Consider the following 19848-nt stretch of genomic DNA (forward strand, 5'->3'; position numbering starts at 1 on the left):
CTATTATTTCCATTTGTTCATAGGTTTGTTTTAATTCTGATATTGTTCGTGATCTTTTCCCTAGTTTATCTATCTGTTTGTGACAGTCAGGTATTAACTTCCCCCAAAACAATTTTGTTAGCATTTATTTGTTTTTTCATGTCCATTAATATTTGTTTTATAGAGTTGGTTGCACCTGCGTTTGGTGCAAATATATTTATGATTGTTATATCTTTCCATTGGAGTCTTATTTTGACAGTTATATAGTGACTTTCTTTGTCTCTTTTGATCACTTCTAGTTTGAAGTTCACTTTGTCTATAAATAGAATAGCTACCTCTACTGTTTTCTGTATTCATGTTGTATGGAGTATTGTTTTCCATCCTTTCACTTTCAGCCTATGAATTTGTATTTGATTTAAATTTGTTACTTGTATGGAAAATATTGTTGTATATTGTTTATGGATCCATTCCGGTACTCTATTTCTTTTTATTGATTAGTTGAGACCACTTACATTGATGGGTATGACTGGTAGGTATTGGCTTATTCTTGTCATATTATTTTCCTGCTGTTGTTTCCTTGTCTTACACCTATGTTGAATTTTTTGTCTTGCATGGTGGGTTCTATTAGTGTTCTTGGAATTGAGTTCTACATTATGTCTCCCTGTAATATCCTTCAGAATACTTTGTAGAGCTGGTTTGGTGATCATAAATTTCTTAATTTTTCTTTGTCATGCTATTTCTCCATTGATTTTAAAAGACAACTTTGGAGGGTTCATCAGTCTAGGTTGGAGGTTGTTTTCTTTAGGGCTTGTACTACTTCATTCCTAATATCCCTGACTTAAAGGTTTGTGTTGATAAGTGTGCTGTTATTCTGTTGGGTTTTTCCTTACAGGTGATTTGTTTCATTTGTCTAATAGCTTTTAATACTCTGTTCTTGTGCTGTATTTCTTGTATGTTTTTTTTTTTTTTTTCTGGTACCAGGAACCGAACTCACGACCTTGCACTTGCCAGGCAGGCGCTTTGCCGCTGAGCTAAATCCCCAGCCCTTGTGCTGTATTTCTTGAATTTTGATTATTATATCTTTCACTGTGTATTTATTTTGGTCATGGCTAATTGGAATTCTATACACCTCTCTTAATGTATGTAATATTTTTTTTCCACGTTTGGGAAGTTTTTTCCCACTACTTTCATGGGCAACTTTATTTTAGGGCATTTGTATGGTCTCTGAGTTTCTCACTAAATCTGATCAAAATTTTGTTGTTCTTCATTGAATCATTTTGCATTGATTTTTTTGTGGTTACTTGCTATTTTAAGATATCTTTCCTTTTGTAGTCACTAACCTCAATCTTATCTTCTAGAACTGATATTCTGTCCCTTACTTCATTTAATCAGTTGCATATACTATTAATGGGATTTTATATCTGCATGTCTGTTTGCATCTGTTTTATGTTTTTTTTTTTTGTTTTCTATGTTGGGAATTCATAATTTCCATCAGTTTCCTAAGCTCTGTTTTCTTTTTATTAATCTGTTTTTACCCTAGTGTTGTTTAGGAAATTCTTCATATTAATCATCATTTCTTTACTTTTTTTAACCTGAGAGATTATTTTCTCTAACTTCATTCATCTTTTTTGTTAACTCTTCTGTTATCATTTTAGAAAGTTCAGATGAGTGGCTTCTGATTTCCTCTATCTTGTTGTCCCCTGGATTTCTTGTGTGTGGGCTGGAGGTCTGGAGTTGCATTTTGCTTTTACCTTATTATTTCCTATTTTTAAATTTTTCTTTTTCCTGTGTTGATTGTAAATTGCTTATGGTAGATATCTTTATCACTGGTATTGAAGCTTCCTTGGGAAATATTTATTCCTCAGATATCTTCTATGTGTAGGTTTTTCTTGATTTTTGTGTCTGTCCAAGTCCTACCTTCTTAATTTATTAATGATTAGATGCTGGTATTTAATTGTTTCAGCATCCAGTCCTGTGGTACTGGCGTATGGTGATGGGTATGATTCCAGACAATCACAGTGTTGTCATACTAGGGAAAATAATTGATTACAACAGGTATGAGGCCCTATCTAATGTAGTACAATTAGCATTAACAATAGCATGAAGTGCGGCTTAGAAACTGACAAACTTTGGTAACTCTTAATTTGGTACCTTTAACCATAAGGATAATATCTACAGTTATAATATAATACAACATTAATCAGGAACTTCTATGCAAGATTTTACCATTAGTAGAGTGATTTTAACCTGTGATGGAGAAATTTAAAAGGGATAGGGGACAAAACAGATAGATGAAGGGAAATATAGTAGAGGCAAGGGTAGAGGACAAAGGATGATCATACAAGCTTTGGGAAACTGGAGAAGAGGGCAGTGGAAAAGAATGAAGGCAAAAGAAGATATTATCAAATCAAACCTGAATGACTAGAGACAGTGTTCACTCATATGAAAATATCATAAAATCAAGAAAGATAGGGCTGGGGATATAGCTCAATGGCACAGTGCCTGCCTGGCAAGTGCAAGATCCTGAGTTTGATTTCCCGTACCAAAAAATAGAGAGACAGTTGAGGAAAGAGAAAAAGAATTGAACAGAACAAAAAGGCAAAACCTAAACAATATTAAAATTCAAGATCCAGATGGAAAAAGGAAAATGAAATAAATAAAACAATTTCTTCTGGTGTCCACCATTCTATGGTAGTGTTCATATCACAGCCCCAAACTTCTGGGTAACCCTACCTAGTCTGTAGTGGATTAGTGCTGACTATGAGTCCGATGTTAATTTCTCTATGTCCCTCAATGGCATGTTCATGTCCCTTTACCCTGTTTGCCTCTGCATCATTCTCCCAGTTGCTCTGGTGCCCTGAGACAGACAGCCCAGCGCCACTCCAAGTCCTGTGTACTGTTCACTCTTCATCCTTCCACGGCCTCCTCTATTTATGTTGTTATGTACAGGCAGAAGTGCCACTGGCAACCCTGTAGACTGGTTCGCTGTTTTATAAAGTAATATGTCTATGTTTTGTTTGACCTACAAATCTTTAATTTCAGATTGATTTTGACATCAAGATGTATGTCTTTCACTTTTGTCTAGTTACCTGAATTTTTAGCTGATTTTCTCTGAGTAGCTTCAATGTGGCTACTACTCTAGTCAGCCATGTTGAATCTTTTCTCCAGTCTTAGTCTGCTAAACTGAAAAAGCTTTGTTTCTTAAATAACACTGCCTGTGGTATTTTTTTGTGACCATAGCTAACTAATGCAGTTTTTGATATACATAGATAAATGGATGAAGGTGGATACTGAAACCTTCTACAAAATGATTTTTTAAAAATTCTAAACCATAAATTAATTTAGGAAAAATATATGGTTATCTTTAAGACCAATGTATATTACATCTTACAAAGGATCATAGGATGATGTAAATTTTGCAACCATGAGGAACTCAAGATGGAATCAAAGGTCAATTCATATTTACATAAAATTGTAAGAGTGTTAGGTCAAACAGCAAATATATGTCCAGTACATTAACACAAACTAATCCAAATATCAAGACTGTCACATACTCCTCGGTCACTTGCTTCATAAAACTTGCCTTTAGGGCACAGGATGGTGTTTTATATCTATGCTCAGTGAAGATGAAAAGAGGTGGAAGCTACCTTTGATTCTATCAATAGCACAATAATAAACAAAATGAAAGTTGTTGCAAAAGGTTAATACAAAACCCTCATCCAAATAAATAGACATATACTTTGGAGTTTTGCAATGATATTTTAAAACATTTCTATTCATGTTCATTAGGGATATATGGTGCACAAAATATTAGAAATAATGCTTTAATGTACCATTTAATATTGAATGCAGATGAAAAGCTTTTCAAATTATAAAGTAAATATTGTCATAGTCTCAACCTTATGATTGTTGTGTTGCTTCTTCTTTGATGAGGCAACACCATATCAATATCATGTGGTATAATTGTCTTCTAAATTTAACTTTGTCAATTTTTTGTGCATCATTTTAAAATTACAGTTCTGCAATGGTGAGGTAATTTGTATCCCAAATATAATGATAAAATGATAAAGTTGTTCCATTTTTGCTCAGTAATCGATCTTTTAAAATTTTTGCATTTTCTGGTATTAGTCATGTTTATTGGCCCAATATTACTATAAAGAATTCTCATTGTCACGGTGTGATTATTTTCGTCATTTATATAGGATATTCCCCTTCCCCAATCATCACTCTTCATTTCAGCACAACAATGTCCTATCGATTTTATTTGAGATTTCAAATTTGTGAATGCTAAATTATATCAATGCACCAAAACATAAATTACCTTCTTGATCTTGGGCAGTGACTGTGCAACATCAAACATCAGGATGAAAATTGATGCAATTTGTGTAATCATAAGAGTGTTGTAAGTTCTCAGTTACCATACCAAATGTCAGCAAGATCCAAAGGATGAATTCAAATCCATTAAACACATCTAATTCCATCAAATTTCCTATCTTATAAATAAGCTTCCATGTGGATTAACTGAATGGATATAGTAGGAATGACCAACTAGCTGCTTATTTCTTCTCCCTTTCATTGGAAAAGAAAAATATCTATATGGGTAGGGCCAGGTACTCCTCAATCTTTATATACTGTTGAGACAATGGAGTACGTACTTTTGGATTTCAGATTAACTTTAACCACAAAGGAAGTTGAAAGACTTCCAAGCAGGAAAATTCTCAGACCTGATGGATGATTGGTTGAATGGGTAGACAGGTTAACAAATCCTCTCAGATATACTAGAAGGCTATATGTTTAAATACATTTTAAAATTTGAGGGAAAAACTAACTAGCCCTGAAAACATTTTGCGGAAAATTGTATAACACTGAAGGTTTCTTTTACAAATGCAGTATTTGCAAGCAAAAGCATAAAAACATTTGGCTTTTTGATCCATAAATCCCATGCCAGGAAATTAGTTGATTATAGAGAAAGAATACACAGGAATGCTTTTGTTGCAATGTAATTTATAATAGTGACAAATTTTAAAATAAATTATATTACATTAAATTAGTAACATAGAATTTAGACTTTAAAAATTTTTATTTTATTAGTATATGTTTGTAGTTCATGCAATTTGCAATCATTGTAGGGAGTGGTTACATATATATACTACAGTTTGTTTCCTTTTTTATAATCCCTTTTCCCTTCCTTTCCCCTATTTCCTCCTTCTCCAATTCCCCTATCCCATTTTTCATTCTTTTTTATTATTATTCAACATATCTAATGTTATAGCATATAATGTTCACATTAATTGAGGCTTTTATTTTCCTGTCAATGGTACATCTTTTTTCTACTTTCAATACCTTGGTTAGATTAATTCCTAGCTATTTCATTTTTCTTAAAGCTACTACGAAGGAGATTGTTTTCATAATTTCATTCTCATCCAGTTCCATATATTGGCAAGCGCAAGGTCGTGAGTTCGGTTCCCGGTTCCGGAGAAAACTCCAGTTCCATATTGCTGTACACAATTGTTAATAACTTTATGAGTGTGTGTATGTGTTGATGTCGTTTTCTGCTATGTTGCTAAAGTTGGTTATTAATTCAAAATATTTTTGGCTGAAGGTCTTTGGATTTTCTAAGTAGAGTATCATGTCATCTGCAAATGATAATTTCAATTCTTTTCTCCCTATGTGTATCCCTTCAATTTGTGTCTTGCCTAATTGCTGTGGCTAATGTTTCAAGTACTAGGTTAAATAAGAGAGGTGGTAGTGATCATCCTTGTTCCTGATTTTAGGGAGAATGATTTTATTTTTCCCCATTTAGTACAATGCTTTTTTTATCAATAGTTTTTGTCATATCTAGATATGGTCCCTCTACAACTGTTTTCCTCAGGCTTTATATCATGAAGAACTGTTGGATTTTGTAAAAGGACTTTTGTGTATCTTTGACCTTGCTTCTATTTATGTGATATGTTACATTTATTATCTTATGAATGTTCAACCATCCTTGCATCTGTGAGATGATACCTACTTGATGATGATATATGATGGTTTTGATATGGTGTTGCATTATATTTGCCAATATTGTACTGGTTATCTTACACATATGTTCATTATGTAAACTGGTCTATAGTATTCTTTTCAGGTTAGGCCTTTCTTTGGTTGTGGGATCAAGGTGGTACTGGCTTTCATAGGTGAATTTGGGAGCACTTTATCCCTTTCTATTTCTTTGAGGAGATTGAGGAGTATTGGTAGTATGACATCCTTAAAGACTTTGTAAAATTTGTCAGTGAATCCATGAGTTCCTGGACTTTATTTTAGTGTGTCAATTTTATTGCACACATTAAATATATTTCTATCTTCTTGGGTTAGTTTTCATAATTTGTATGTGACTAAAAATCTGTCCATTTCTTCAAATTTGCCAGTTTCCTGGAATATAATATTTCAAAGTAGTTTCAAACTAAATTCTAGATTTTTGCAATGTGTGTTGTGAGTTCACATTTTCACTTCTAATTTCATTATGTGAGTCTTTTCTCTTTTGCTTTGTGAGTCTGCCTAAAGGCTAATCTATTATATTTGTTATTTCAAAGAACTGGTTTTTTAATTCATTGATTTTTTAACTATTTCTTTAACTGAATTTCTGCTCTGAGATTTATAATTTTTTCCCTTAATTTTACTTTTTGGCTCATCTGTTGTTATTTCTTAAGTATCTTAAGACTGCTTATAAGGTTATTTATTTCTGTTTGCTCAGTTTTCCTAATTTGAGCATTATCTGTGATGAGTTTTCCTCTTAGAATTGTTTTCACAGTGTCCTTGAGGATTTAGTGAGTTATACCATCATTATTAGCTTCCAGAAATTTTTTAACCCCTTCTTTGACTTCTTTTGTTCCCCATTATTTGTTTAGGAGATTGATATTAATTTTCCAGAAACTTTTAACTTTTCTAAAATTTCTTCTGTCATTGATTTGTATTTTCATTGCACAGTGGTCTGGTAGTATGCATGGCATAATTTAACTAGCTTTACATTTACTTAAGAAGGCCTTCTTGACCAGTATGTGACTTATTTTTGAAAAAAGTTCCATGTTGTGCTGCAAAAAAAGTATACTCTGTTGTAGAGGGATGGAATACTTTGTATATATTTATTAAGTCCATATGTTCCAGGGTGTGCTTTAGCACTGATATTTCTTTTTCTTAGTTGAACTATCTCTTTATAAAAATGGGGTGTTAAATTCCTTACTATTTTTGTATTTGAATTTAGTTAATCTCTTAATTTTAGCAGTTTTTGTTCTGTGATGATAGGTGCTTCAGTATTCAGTGCATATATGTTTATCAATGTTATCTCTTTTTGTTGGATTGTTCCATTAATTAGTGTATAGTGACTTGGTTTATGTCTTCTGATTAGTTTTAACTTGAACTTTACTTTATCTGTTACTAGAATTGTTGCCTCTGCTTGTTTTGGGGATCCTGGTACATGAAATATTGTTTTCCATCCTTTAATTTTTAGTCTATAGATATCTTTTTGAATTAGATGAGTTTCTTCAATGCAACAGACTGTTGCTTTTTTTTTTTTAAATTCTACTCTGCGAGTCTGTGGAATGGGAATAGGACCACTGATCCCTAAATGAGTAATGCACATCAAGCAAACATATGTGTTTTCCCACAAAAACATTCTATTTTCTAAAGCCTGACTAGTATTGCAGTGGTTGAAATTCAACCCTTTTCCACTCAGTTTGAAATATTTTCCTTTAAAAATTGGCCTTGATATCATTCTATACTTGTTTCTTATAGTTTTAAGAAATGGTTTAGTCTTTCCAGTATGCTAAGTGACAGAGAAAATACTTATGACACTTTAGATCAAAATAATACACTCTGCAGCATAGGCCTTTAAAGAAAAGTACAGTTCAAATCAGAAGCCATGGTTTCAGCTTTTATCCATCTTTGGGATGGATAAAAGGGCTCTTATGTATGAAAAGCTTTTCTTCTTTGAAAGTTGAAGCTGAAAATAAGTGATAATTCTAATCCATATTATGTATTTTGGGTGCTATTGTGTTCATATAAATGAATGTGATTTTTTGTGTGAACAGAAACTGTTCCTTAAAATATAGCATATGTATGTTAGAGATATGGAGTGAAAGTCAGTAGGGTCATTTAATTGCCTTTAATATGTAAGTGCTTCCACATGTTGTTCATTCTGATGCCAGGTTTGTTGTGACAACCAGTAAGAGTAGTGGGTCCATCATACTAGTTAAAACATCTTCCCAATGGTCACTTAACTCCCTAGGTTATTGAAATCTTCCAAAACCATCATAAAATGAGGTACACATATTCAATAATAATTTTCTAGAAGGTAGTATTAAAGATTACAATTTTTAAAAAGGAATTTGAAGTCTTCAAATGGAAATTGTCAAATTGCATTCTCTTCCTATGAATATATGTATTTTTCAGGTGCAAGTGAATCCTCATGGATTAAAGATAAGATACAATCTTCTTTTGCTGCTTCCGGACCTCAAAATGGAATTGCTCATGCAGACTTAAGTGCACAGCCAGGTCTTGGGGGCACGCCTACCCTCAGTCCACTTCAGCAGAGCCACTTGTTAACCAATCGTATGTATACTATACTCCCCAAAATATATTTGCTGAGAAAAATACAGATTCCCCAAATACCCCGGGGGGGGGGGCAGAGTTTAATCTAGTTCTCATTGGTAAACCTGAATAATCTGAAACAAGAAGGGGAGCTAAAGAAGGACTCGCTTGACAATATGCGACTTTATATAGTGGTGGTAACTTGGGAGACCAAGAAATTTGAAACTTCGTGTGAGATGACATACAAGAGTAATTAAGTTAGATAAAATCTTATACACTTGCATTTGAAATATAGATCACTGACTTGGGAGAAGTCACCTACATTTTTCCAAAATGTAGTTTCCACAGATATAGTGCAAAGGTAAATATAAACTTAATTAACATTATTTTAAGGTTTGAAAAGGATAAAAGAAAAATAGTGAATTGCATATAGTATTATAAATTACTATTATAAATTGTGATCATTATTATTGCTTAATAATAAAACTAACATTAATTTATATAAACTTAGTGATGCTTTAGGAACGTCAATGTGTAAATAATGTTTGTTCAGCAAAACAGTTTTTTAAATATATTTCTTGGCTAAAATCCTTTTTTTTTTAAAAAAAGAGAAAGTACAAGAGAAGAGTTGCATTACTTCTTTCCCAAGACTTTCCTCAGGTTAAATCAACTGAGGGACTCTGAAATATTTTAATATTGTGTTCTAAATCTTAATATGATTCATCAGTTATAATGTCTTCCCTTAAAGAGTTTATAGTCTCAGGGGAAAATATCTATACAACACAAATTCTTAAGCAAAGGCAAACAAAAGGAATGCCAGAAAAGTTATAAATATTTTGAAAAGGACAATAAAAAGGACTGCTTTCATTAGATTTCTGACATAAAGGAGGGTGACACACACGATTTCTGGTTTCTGCTTTGAAGTCTAGTGTCCAGTCTGACATGTAAAGATACTTCAGTATGTGCTGCACATGATTCTACATGTATGTCATCTCAGCACCCTGTGAGGCTGAGGAGGAATGATCACAAGACTAAGCCCTGCCTGGGCAACTTTGTGATTTAGCATGCCTCTGTCTCAAAATATTAGTAAGTATGTAAGTAAATAAATTTAAAAGGCTGGAAATGTAGCTCCGTTCAAATTCTGGGTTCAATCCCCAGTAACACACACTTGCAAACACACACACACATACATACACACACACAGTTTTTTTCACAGTCATTACTCTCATCTTTGAAGAAGGAAGAAAATTTGAATATCTTGAAAATCGCTATCCATCAGAGTTTGTGTTTTTGTATCCATCAGAGTTTGTGTTTACTGGGCACCACCATGCCAAAAACTGGAGAAACAGACAAGGACAGATTAACATATCTTGTGAAGAGTAAATCTGCTGCTGGGCCCTTAGTAGGAGGATTTAAATGGCACTTTATTAATCAAAGCAGGCTTACTGTGGATCTAGCTTGACAGATAAGGACTCCTGGGGGCCAATCCTATTTGAGACCTACACCTTCATGAATTTTAGCTCTGGAAGAGCTACCAAATTCTGCAGGTGAAGATATGAGAAATGCCCTTCATGTGTATAAAAGGGGTAAAGTATAACTAACTGTCTTGATACTTCCAGTGCTCCATTCTCCTTAACGAAGGCCTACTCATGAAGCAAACTATTTTACTGAGTTTAAACTGTTTGATTTTAGCAGCGTCTAACTGATGTATGTGTGTGTGGTGGGGCATTATACTAAAATCCAACTCTCTCTAACCCTTGATGTGAGGAAAGAGGAAAATACATCTCCAGGGTCTTAAGTCTTCCCTCTTCACCTAAGTTGAGGTGGGAACCAAAAGGTACTTGTTTTATTTATACTTAAGTTTCTCATATAAGATGAAAAACTAAATTTTTAAATTTGTGCAATAAAAGACCAGAATAAATAGTAGAAAATAGGGAGATAGTTCCTTGGAAAATGGAAATGGGATTAAGAAATTTGGGGATGGGGAGGGGGATATAAAATAATTAAAATGTACTATGTATATATACCAACTACCCACAATGAATGTATTCATTATGCATCCCAAGAATGTATTAACAAGAAAAAGAAAAAAAATACAAGCACAAAGTAAAACAAAAAGAATTAGTGTAACAATTCCTTTTTAAAAAATCTTTTTATTAGTACATGTTTGCAGTACATGCAGTTTGCAATCATCTTTGTGAGTGGGAATATGTATACAATCTATATTTTATTTCTCCCTTTCCCCTTTCCTACCTGTTCCATCCCTCCCCCATTTTCATGTTTTGATATGATTAATTTTCTCTCATGTTTATGATAAATCATATTTATATTCATTGAGATTATCAGTTTCCTGTTCATGGCATAACTTTATTCTACTTATGTTCCCTTCCTCACCCTTTCTCCTTTCACACATGTTCTCTTGGACATCTTTTCATTTGCAAGAAATCTATCCCCCTTCTTGCAGAAACACTAATATTGGATATGTTTTATAAATTTCCTGATGTTTTCCATTCTTTCTGGTATAAGATGGAATATTAGTTTTGTTTTAAATTACATTTCTGTAATAGCCAGGAATACTGAATATTTTTTCTGTATATTTGGAGATCATTTGCATGTCTTTTTCTGAGAAGTGTCTTATTGATTTAACTTGCCAATTTCTTGACTGGGTCTTTTATTCTAAGTGGTTTAGTTTTCATGGATTCTCTATATATTCTAGATATAAGGCCTTTCTGACTGAGGAATACCTGGCAAACTTTTGCCCATTCTGTAGTTTGTCTGTTTACTAGTTGATTCATTTGTTGTGCAGAGCTTTTTAATTTGATGTAATCCCAGTTGTTCATTCTTGCTGTTACTTCATGTGCAACTGTGGTTCTGCTTAGGAAATCTTTTCTTACACCTATGACTTGAGGTGTTTTACCCATTTTATCTTATACTAGGTTCAATATTTCTGTTTGAGAGTGAGATTGCTGATGCATTTTGATTTTAGTTTGATATACAGTAAGAGGTGTCGGTCCAGTTTCAATCTTCTGCAAAAAGATACAAATTTTCAAAGCCTCTTTTGTTGAATAAGCTATCTCTAATTCAATGTATTATTTTTGGCCACTTGATCAAAAATTAAATAGCTGAATGTGTCTGTAAAATGTTTCTATAGCCTCTATTCTGTTCTATTTATCTACATGACTGTTTTTGTTCCAGAACCATGCTGTTTTTATTGCTATTGTTTTTAATATAGCTTGAGGTCAGGTAATGTGATGCCTTCTGCTTTGCTTTTATTGTGTGATTTCTTTTGATATTCTTTGTCTCTTCTGGTTCAATGTAAATTTTAGGCTTGTTTTCTCCAGGTCTTCAAAGTATTTTGTTAATATTTTGATTGGAACTGCTTTCATAGGGTCCCATAGGTTCCACTGAGTAGTACAGGTAATGTCATTAACTTCAAGAAATTTTTTAAATTCTTTCTTGATTTCTTTTGTGGCCCACTGTTTATTTCAGAGTGTGTTAGAAACTTTCCATATGCTTCTAATTTTCTGAAATTTCTTTTATTGTTGATTTCTAATTTCATTATACAGTGGTCTGATAGCACACCTGGGGTGAATTGAATATCTTGTATTTATTTAAGCAGGGTTTGTGGTCTAGTATGTGATCTATTTTGGAAAAAGTACAGTGTGCTTGTAGAAAATAATGCATATCCTGATGGGATAGGTGGAATTTCTGTAAATGTCTATTAAATACTTTGTTCAAGTTTATGGTTCATCTCTGATATTTCTTTATTGCTTTTATATTTAGTTGATCTATCCTTTTTAAAGTGATGTTTTAAATACCATCTTATAATTTTATTAGTACTGTTTTGATCTTTTATGATCAGCAGTATTTATTACCTGAAAATAAGTGGTCCAGTATTCTGTGTATAAGTGTTTGTATGCATTATTTCTTTTTGTTGGATTTTCCCATTAAGCACTATGCATTGACTTCTTTCTTACAATCAGTTTTAGCATGAAGTTTAACATATCTGTTAAAAATCAAAACTCTTGATAATTTTGGGGATCCTGGTCTATTGTAATGTTGTTTTCCTCCTTGATTTTTAGTCTATGAATATATTTTTGGGTTAGATGATTTTTTTTAATTCAACAAAACATTAGATCCTGTTTTTTAGCACAATCTTGGAAGCAGTTTCTTTTAATTGGACAATTCAGGTCACCAACATTGAAATATATTTCTGACATATATTTCTCACATACGCTTATTATTTACTATCATTCTATTGTTTCCCTGTTAGTGACTGATATTTTATATTCTTGTTGTTTTTTTCATGTTTATCCATTGACATTGCCTGGTGATTCCATTTCATCTGGATTTTTAGCTTTTTTGGTTTCATCTTTTCTTTCTATAATATTCTTTCATAGTTTTGGATTGCTGGTTTCATAGACATATATCTCTTGAGCTGGTGTTATTTTGTGAAATGCCATTTTATTCCATCTATTCTGAAGGAAAATATTGTTGAGTATGTTAATCTTTGTTGGATGTTATTTGCTATTAATGCTAGAAATAGTCCACTACAGGCTCTTCTGGTCATCAAGTTTTGTGTTGAGGTTTAGGAGTGTGATTTCCTAACACACTGTGCTGTAACTCTAATTAGTGTACCATTATTTTTGTTTTTCTCTGCTGGCTGTTTTTTAGTTATTACTTTTTATTTCATGGAAAAATAATGTAAAACAAAATTCCACAACAAAATAATAGGAGACATCACTTCTTGGCCTTTTGGTTAGGATCAAGTGTAAAGTAATAGGAGAATAAGAATAGATAAAACATTGCATATTGTTATTGTTGAAACAGTTAATCAAAGTACAAGATACTGGCAAAAAAATATTGAGTGGATATTAGTAGAAACCTTTTGAGGGCCTGGTGATGTGGTTCCATGGTAGGTTTCTTACTTTACATGAAGGAAGCCCTGGGTTCAATCCCCAACACTTCAATAAATAAATAAATATTCAAGTATGGTGTATTTATGAAAAACAAACCTTCCTTTCAAATTAACTGAGACATTATAATTGATTTGCATTTTTTCCCTTTTCCCTAATTCCTTTCCCCTTTCCCCATCCTAGTTTCTTTTCACTTGTGAAGAGTTTCTCCCTATTTCCCAATATCTGTTGTACATTTTAAACCTTATTTTCTCCTTCAGTTTCTCATACTAGAGAGACAATATGATGTTTACACATGAGTCTGATTTATTTCACTTATGAGTATGGTTTCAAATTGTATCCATTTACCTATAAAAGTCTCAAGTTTATCATTCCTTAGGGCTATGTGGTACTCCATTGTGTTAACATACTACATATTTTTATCCATTCCTCAATTGATGGGCATTAGGGTTGTTTCCAAGATTTATCTGGTACAAATTATGCTGCTATAAACATGGGTGCATATATATCACTGTGGTATGATGTTCATAATTCTTCTGCATAAATGCCCATAAGGAAGATAGCTGGGTTGAATGGGCCCTCTAATCTAGCTTTTTGAGGAATCCCCAAACTGATTTCTACAGTAGTTGCACAAGTCTGCACTCCAACCAACAGAGAAGGGTTCCTTTTTCCCCACAGCCAGCCCCATCAGTATTTGATACTGGTTGATTTTTAGATAATTTCCATTCTTTCTGGAGTAAAATGGAATGTGTATCATTTTAATTTGCATCTTCTGAATGACTAATGACATTGAACACCATTGTTTTTTTTTTGTCTAGTTGATCTGTCTGTTGATCAATACAATGATCAATTGTATTGAAATCCCCCAATACAATTGTGTTAGTGCTTATTTGATTTTTCATGCCTGTTAATATTTGTTTTATATAGCTGGGTGCATTGGTATTTGTTACATCCGTATTTATGAGTGTTATCTATTCCTCTTGGATTGTTCCCTTTACAAGGATGTAGTGACCTTCTTTATCTCTCTTTATCAGTCTTGACTTGAAATTCACTTTGTCTGAAAATAGAATAGCTACCCCTGCTTTTCTCCAAGTTCCTGTCATATGGAGTACTGTTTTCCATCCTTTGACTTTTAGTCTGTGAATTTCTTTTTGAATTAAATGTGTTTCTTGTATACATCATATTTTTGAATCATGCTTCTTGGTCCATTCTACTCGTCTGTATATTTTTATTGTGAATATAGACCTTGACATTGATGATTACAACTGATATGTATTGATTTATCCATGTCATGTTATTTTCCTGTTCTTGGCACCCCCTCTTTTTTTCTCCATCCCTCTGTTTACTTGTTTGGCTTGCCTACTGGATTCCTTCTATGGGGGTTTATGGGGTTGTAGTCCTTGTTTTCTCTGTCTAGAATGTCCTTCAAAACATTTTGGAGTGCTGGTTAGGTGGTCATAAATTTCCCCACCTGTTGTTTTTCATGGAAGTATCTTATTTCCCCATTGGTTTTGAAAGATAGTTTTGAGGGGTACATCAACCTGGATTGAAGTTTGTTTTCATTTAGAGTTTGAAATACTTCAAACTGTCCTTGATTTGAGGGTTTGTGCTGGGAAATCAGCTGTGATTCTGATTGGCTTTCCTTTGTAGGTGATTTTTTTTTTCACTAACAGCTTTTAAGATTATATTGTTTTGTTGAATTTGTTGAATCTTGACTATGATACGCCTGTCTATAATTTTTCTTTTGTCATGGCTAGTTGGAGTTGTGTCTCACTTACTTGAATGTCAAATTCTTTTGCTCTACCAGGGAAGTTTTCTGCCATGATGTCTGTGAACATTTTTTAAATATCACTTGTGCTATCTCCTGCATTTTCATTGACTCCAGTGAATCTCAAGTTATTCTTCTTTGCATCACCTATCAGCTTTTGTATTGATTTCTTGTGGTATCTTTCTATTTTAAAGAAATCTTTTAGTTTTGCAATTGCTAGCTGCAATCCTGTTTTCTATATCTGAGATGCTGTCCTCACATTGGCTTACTCTGCTGTGAATACTTTTAATTGAATTTAAGTTTTCCTGGATATCTACTGGAATTTGCATTATTGATTCCATTTCTTTCCTATGCTGAGCATTCATGGCTTCTGTAATTTTCTTAAGCTATTTTATCTTTTGTCTGTATCTGCTCTATCATAACTAAGCATGGCTTTCATTGTGGACACCATCTCTGCAGTTATCTGAGCGATTATTACTGATTTGATTTTTTTCTAGAGCCTCATTTAATTGCTTTGTTGTTATCACTTCAGAGAGGTCAGGTGGGTGGTTTTCAGATTATCCCACATCATGGCCCCTGGCTTTGCCTTTGGTGATGTTTGGGGTGGCATTTTGTTTAAGTCTCTCCTCCTTTTCTTTTCTTTCACTTCTTTTTCTTTTTAGTTTACTTCCTGGGGCAATGTTTATAACAGCTGTTTAGAACAATTATTTCACTTTTGGCTATAGTAGTACCAATAACAATAACATAAAACACAGACTAGAAAATGACAAACTAAACTAATCATTAATTTGCTACCTATAACTATAAGAACTACATTTGTGGTTATATAAAAAAAGTCTAAAACAGAGCAGAAAATTGTGTACGGTATATAAATCCTTAGTATGTCAATTTTGCCCTTAGGGGTTAAAATTTGAAATGGGTTAGAGAGAAAATAGAGAAGTGGAGGATGAGTAAGAAATTAGAAGCCTAGAGGATAAAGAGGATTCATGCTAACTTTGGGAAACTGGTGCAGAAGATTGGAGGGAGAGGGGGAAGAGATAAAAAGAGGAACTGAACAGAACCACAATCACCCAGAGGCTAGACACCACATTCACACTCATATAAACAGAAGTTCAAACAATGAAGGAGAAAGAAAAGAAAAAAAAGACACCAACAAAAACAAAACAAAACAAAAAACCAAAAGAAAACTATGTGAAAAAAGCAAAACTACAACAACAATAACAAACAACAGAAAAAAAAATAAGAGATAGAGGTAAACAAAAATAAAAACAAAAACAAATAAAAAAGCAAAAGTCCACTTTCAGGTTTGTCTCTGCTGTCACTGTTAAACAAAGTGTGGAGACAGCAGCCCAACACATGTTGCTTTGTCACAAAAAACCAGTTAGCCTGCACCCTCTGGCAGCTTGTAGTCATCAGCACACTTTCCATAGGTCTAAATCCAGCTATTACCAACTTGATGGCGCTAGCAGCTGCTCTGAGACCTAATCTCTATGGTCTCTTTCCAAAATGGTTCTCCTGCCAATTGTTCTCTCGTGCATGGGATGACAGCCCTCGGTACTCACCAGCAGCGAGCGCAATCCTTCACAGCAGCTAATGCAATCCTTCATGTCCACTACTCCCTTCCACTGCTGTTTCTGTCCATAGAGGCCTTTGTGGTCACCAGCACCTGCCATGTGTTGGTAGGTCTGTACCATTCCTCTCGCACAGTTTTTCCAGTCTCTGCAAGAAGGCACCATTGGGTATTACCTTCTTCATTGAAGTTTCTGTATTCACCCTCTCCATGGGCCTCAATTCATGCCTCAGTTCCTTCGTGGTTCATGGCGGGGAGGAACTTGCTTCCCTCCTTCTTATCTTTCTCACCTTGCTATACTCCAGTGTCTGGATGGCTACACTCAGAGCAGTTCTTTCTCTGCTGCTTAGCGTTCTGCCATCTTTCGGCCTCTTGTTGGTACATTTTTAATTTCATTTTCGTTATCTGATATTAGGTTATTCAAAATTTTTATATTACACTGTCTGCAAACAGAATAGCTACCCTTGCTTTTTTCTGGGTGCCTGTGGCTTAGAGTGTTATTTCCCATCTTTGACTTTCAGTCCATGAATTTCTTTTGAGTTAAGAGTGTTTCCTGTATCCAGCATAATTTTGGATCTTGTATCTTAATCCATTCTGCCAGTCTGTTTTTCTGCTAGATATAAGCAATAGTGCCAGAGCTTAAATATACTTTCAGACCAACTACATTCCCCTTTAGGACCACCCTCTTTGATGATTTCTTCTTATAAACCTGACCTTTTACATTGGACTTCAGGCCCTGATAACTTTCTAGTCTACTCTCAGTCTGCCAAGACGTCTTAGGGGATCCCTATTTAGCTCCTCCCTTCTCCAAACATATTTCCCAAGGCTATCTCTCACTTGATGTCTGTGTTACAGTAACACTCTAGTACTGAAACAAAACTCACCTCCTTGGAGGTTTTATCTTCTTCAATAAGGTCAATCTGCTATTTGTCACCTCTGTTTTCCTGTGGTGTGGAGACCTACAGAGCAGAGGTGGCATTGGCCCTGGCACTGGTGTATACTGGGACAGAGTGCATGGATGTTCTGTTATGGGTCCTCCCTGATTGGGGCCACTAGCCTCATCATAATATAACTGTGCTAATAATTCTAGCCCAAGTTAAAGAAAAACATCAGTTTTTTGGTTTGTGCTATATTAATCATGAAAGATATTACATTCTCTATATGAAATACACCGAAAGTGCAATTCAAAGTTCAGTGTCACGCAAATAAAATACCAAATTATTTGAAAGGTATAAAAGAGTTCTTGTGGAAATTACAGTCCAAAGATCAAGCCTCATTAGGGATTGTAGGTTATATAATTTTAGAATTATTGACTGCTTCTCCACGTCACATTTTGCCACAATACGGGACTTGTATATTCGGAAGTTACTGCATCTGAAAGAATTGTAAGCCTTAAATCTCACTTAGGATAAGAGTCCTAGGAAGGACAAACAGTAAGATATACAAAAGAGAAAAAAAAAAAAGGAAAAATTTGGTCTCCAATACTGCAGGTTAAGTAATTAAGACGATCTATATCCCAGCATGATATCTTCTTATTAAACATCTATTTACCTTATGTCCCTTTGCCTGATACAGATTTTTTGGCTTTAAAAAAATTACAAAGCATGAAAAAAGGCAAAAACACAGATAATGCAAACATTGGAACCAAATTTAGAAGTAGTATTTTAGAATTATCAGACAGGGAACTTAAAATAATTAGGTAATATATTTGAAGAATGGAAAAAATGGAGAATATATATGAATATGAGGTTTAGGCAGAGAGATAAAAATTCTACCAAAAAATCCAGGAAGAATGAACTGTTAAACAACAACAACAACAATAAAACACTGCAAGAAACTGAAGAAAACCTTTATGAAACTCTGAGGAAAGAATCAGTAAGTTTGACTATGTTTCTAATAAAAAGTTTTCAAATGAAAAGCAAAGAAAATATAGTAAAAAAACAGAATATCTAAGAAACAAGTGGCAAATGCCAAAGCTGTCATTACATTAAATGGGAATATAAGATGGAAAATAAAAGAAGAACATAACAGAAAAAAATGGATCAGTGACAGAATATTTCAAAGTCAGTGATACCTTGTTTTGTATAGCTAGGAAGCTTAGAAAACGATGATTAGAGCAAATACCAAAAATAATGACAAAAAACCCCCCAAACCTACACATATCATATTCAAAATGCATAATATCAGACAAAATTTTTCAAAGAGGAAAAAGGGAAAATAAAAACTTTGTGCACTGGAGAAACACATTTGACATCTTCAGAACTCTGGTAAGCAAGAAAAGAGTAATATAAAATATTTAGAGTATTAAAAGAAAACAAGATTAATAATTCTGTATCTAACTAGGTTTCCCTTTAAATGTAGAGCAAAACGATGTAAGACAAACAGAAACTGAGGGAATTTGAAAGTATGCCAGTAGTGTTACTTTGTAAGACATTTTGATAGGTATTCAGAACAAAGGAAAAGGATATAGCTTGAAATATTTTATCTACAGTAAAAAGGAAAAATATAAAAATGAGCACATTAAATTTTTTCTATATTTAATCTGATATATAATATTCTACTCAGAATAATAGCAATGATTTGGGTGATTATACCTTATTGATAAGTAAAATAAATAATAGCAATGTTCAATTTATGGGAGAGGAGAATTTAAAGTTCTCTTTTATAAGGTACTCATACTACCCATTATGTGAATTGAAAGTTTTCTTTTATAGGCTACATATGCTACCCATGAAGTGGTACAATAATAATTGTGAGTTCATTTATATTAGTTGTAAGTGTATATTGAAAACATGAAGGTCATAATTACAAAATTAAAATTAAGCATGTATGCTATGCCATTTATCAAATTATATCAGAAATCACTTGCAATGTGAATGATCTAGTTACACAAATAAAAGGCAAAGTCCAGCTCTTGCATCTTGAAGTGAAAAATGGCAAAAGCACAGATAATGCAACCATCAGAGCCAAATTTAGGCACAGTAAGTATTTTAGAATTATTAGAAAGGGAATTTAAAATAATTAGGTAATATATTCAAAGAATGGAGAAAATG

The 19848-nt window shown here is 33.4% G+C and overlaps 1 protein-coding gene across 1 annotated transcript in view; it reads left to right on the top strand.

The window, feature by feature from the left end:
* The window catches only part of Dach2 (dachshund family transcription factor 2), a 618325-nt gene that overhangs the window by 476861 nt on the left and 121616 nt on the right, over positions 1-19848 (top strand). Inside the window, exon 5 of the mRNA XM_005409722.1 lies at positions 8404-8562. Within this exon, the coding sequence (XP_005409779.1) occupies positions 8404-8562 (159 nt within the window). The remainder of the gene's footprint in view (positions 1-8403; positions 8563-19848) is intronic.

Source organism: Chinchilla lanigera, unplaced genomic scaffold (assembly GCF_000276665.1).
Source record: "Chinchilla lanigera isolate Chin_1 unplaced genomic scaffold, ChiLan1.0 scaffold00124, whole genome shotgun sequence".
NCBI classification, from domain to species: Eukaryota; Metazoa; Chordata; class Mammalia; order Rodentia; family Chinchillidae; genus Chinchilla; species Chinchilla lanigera.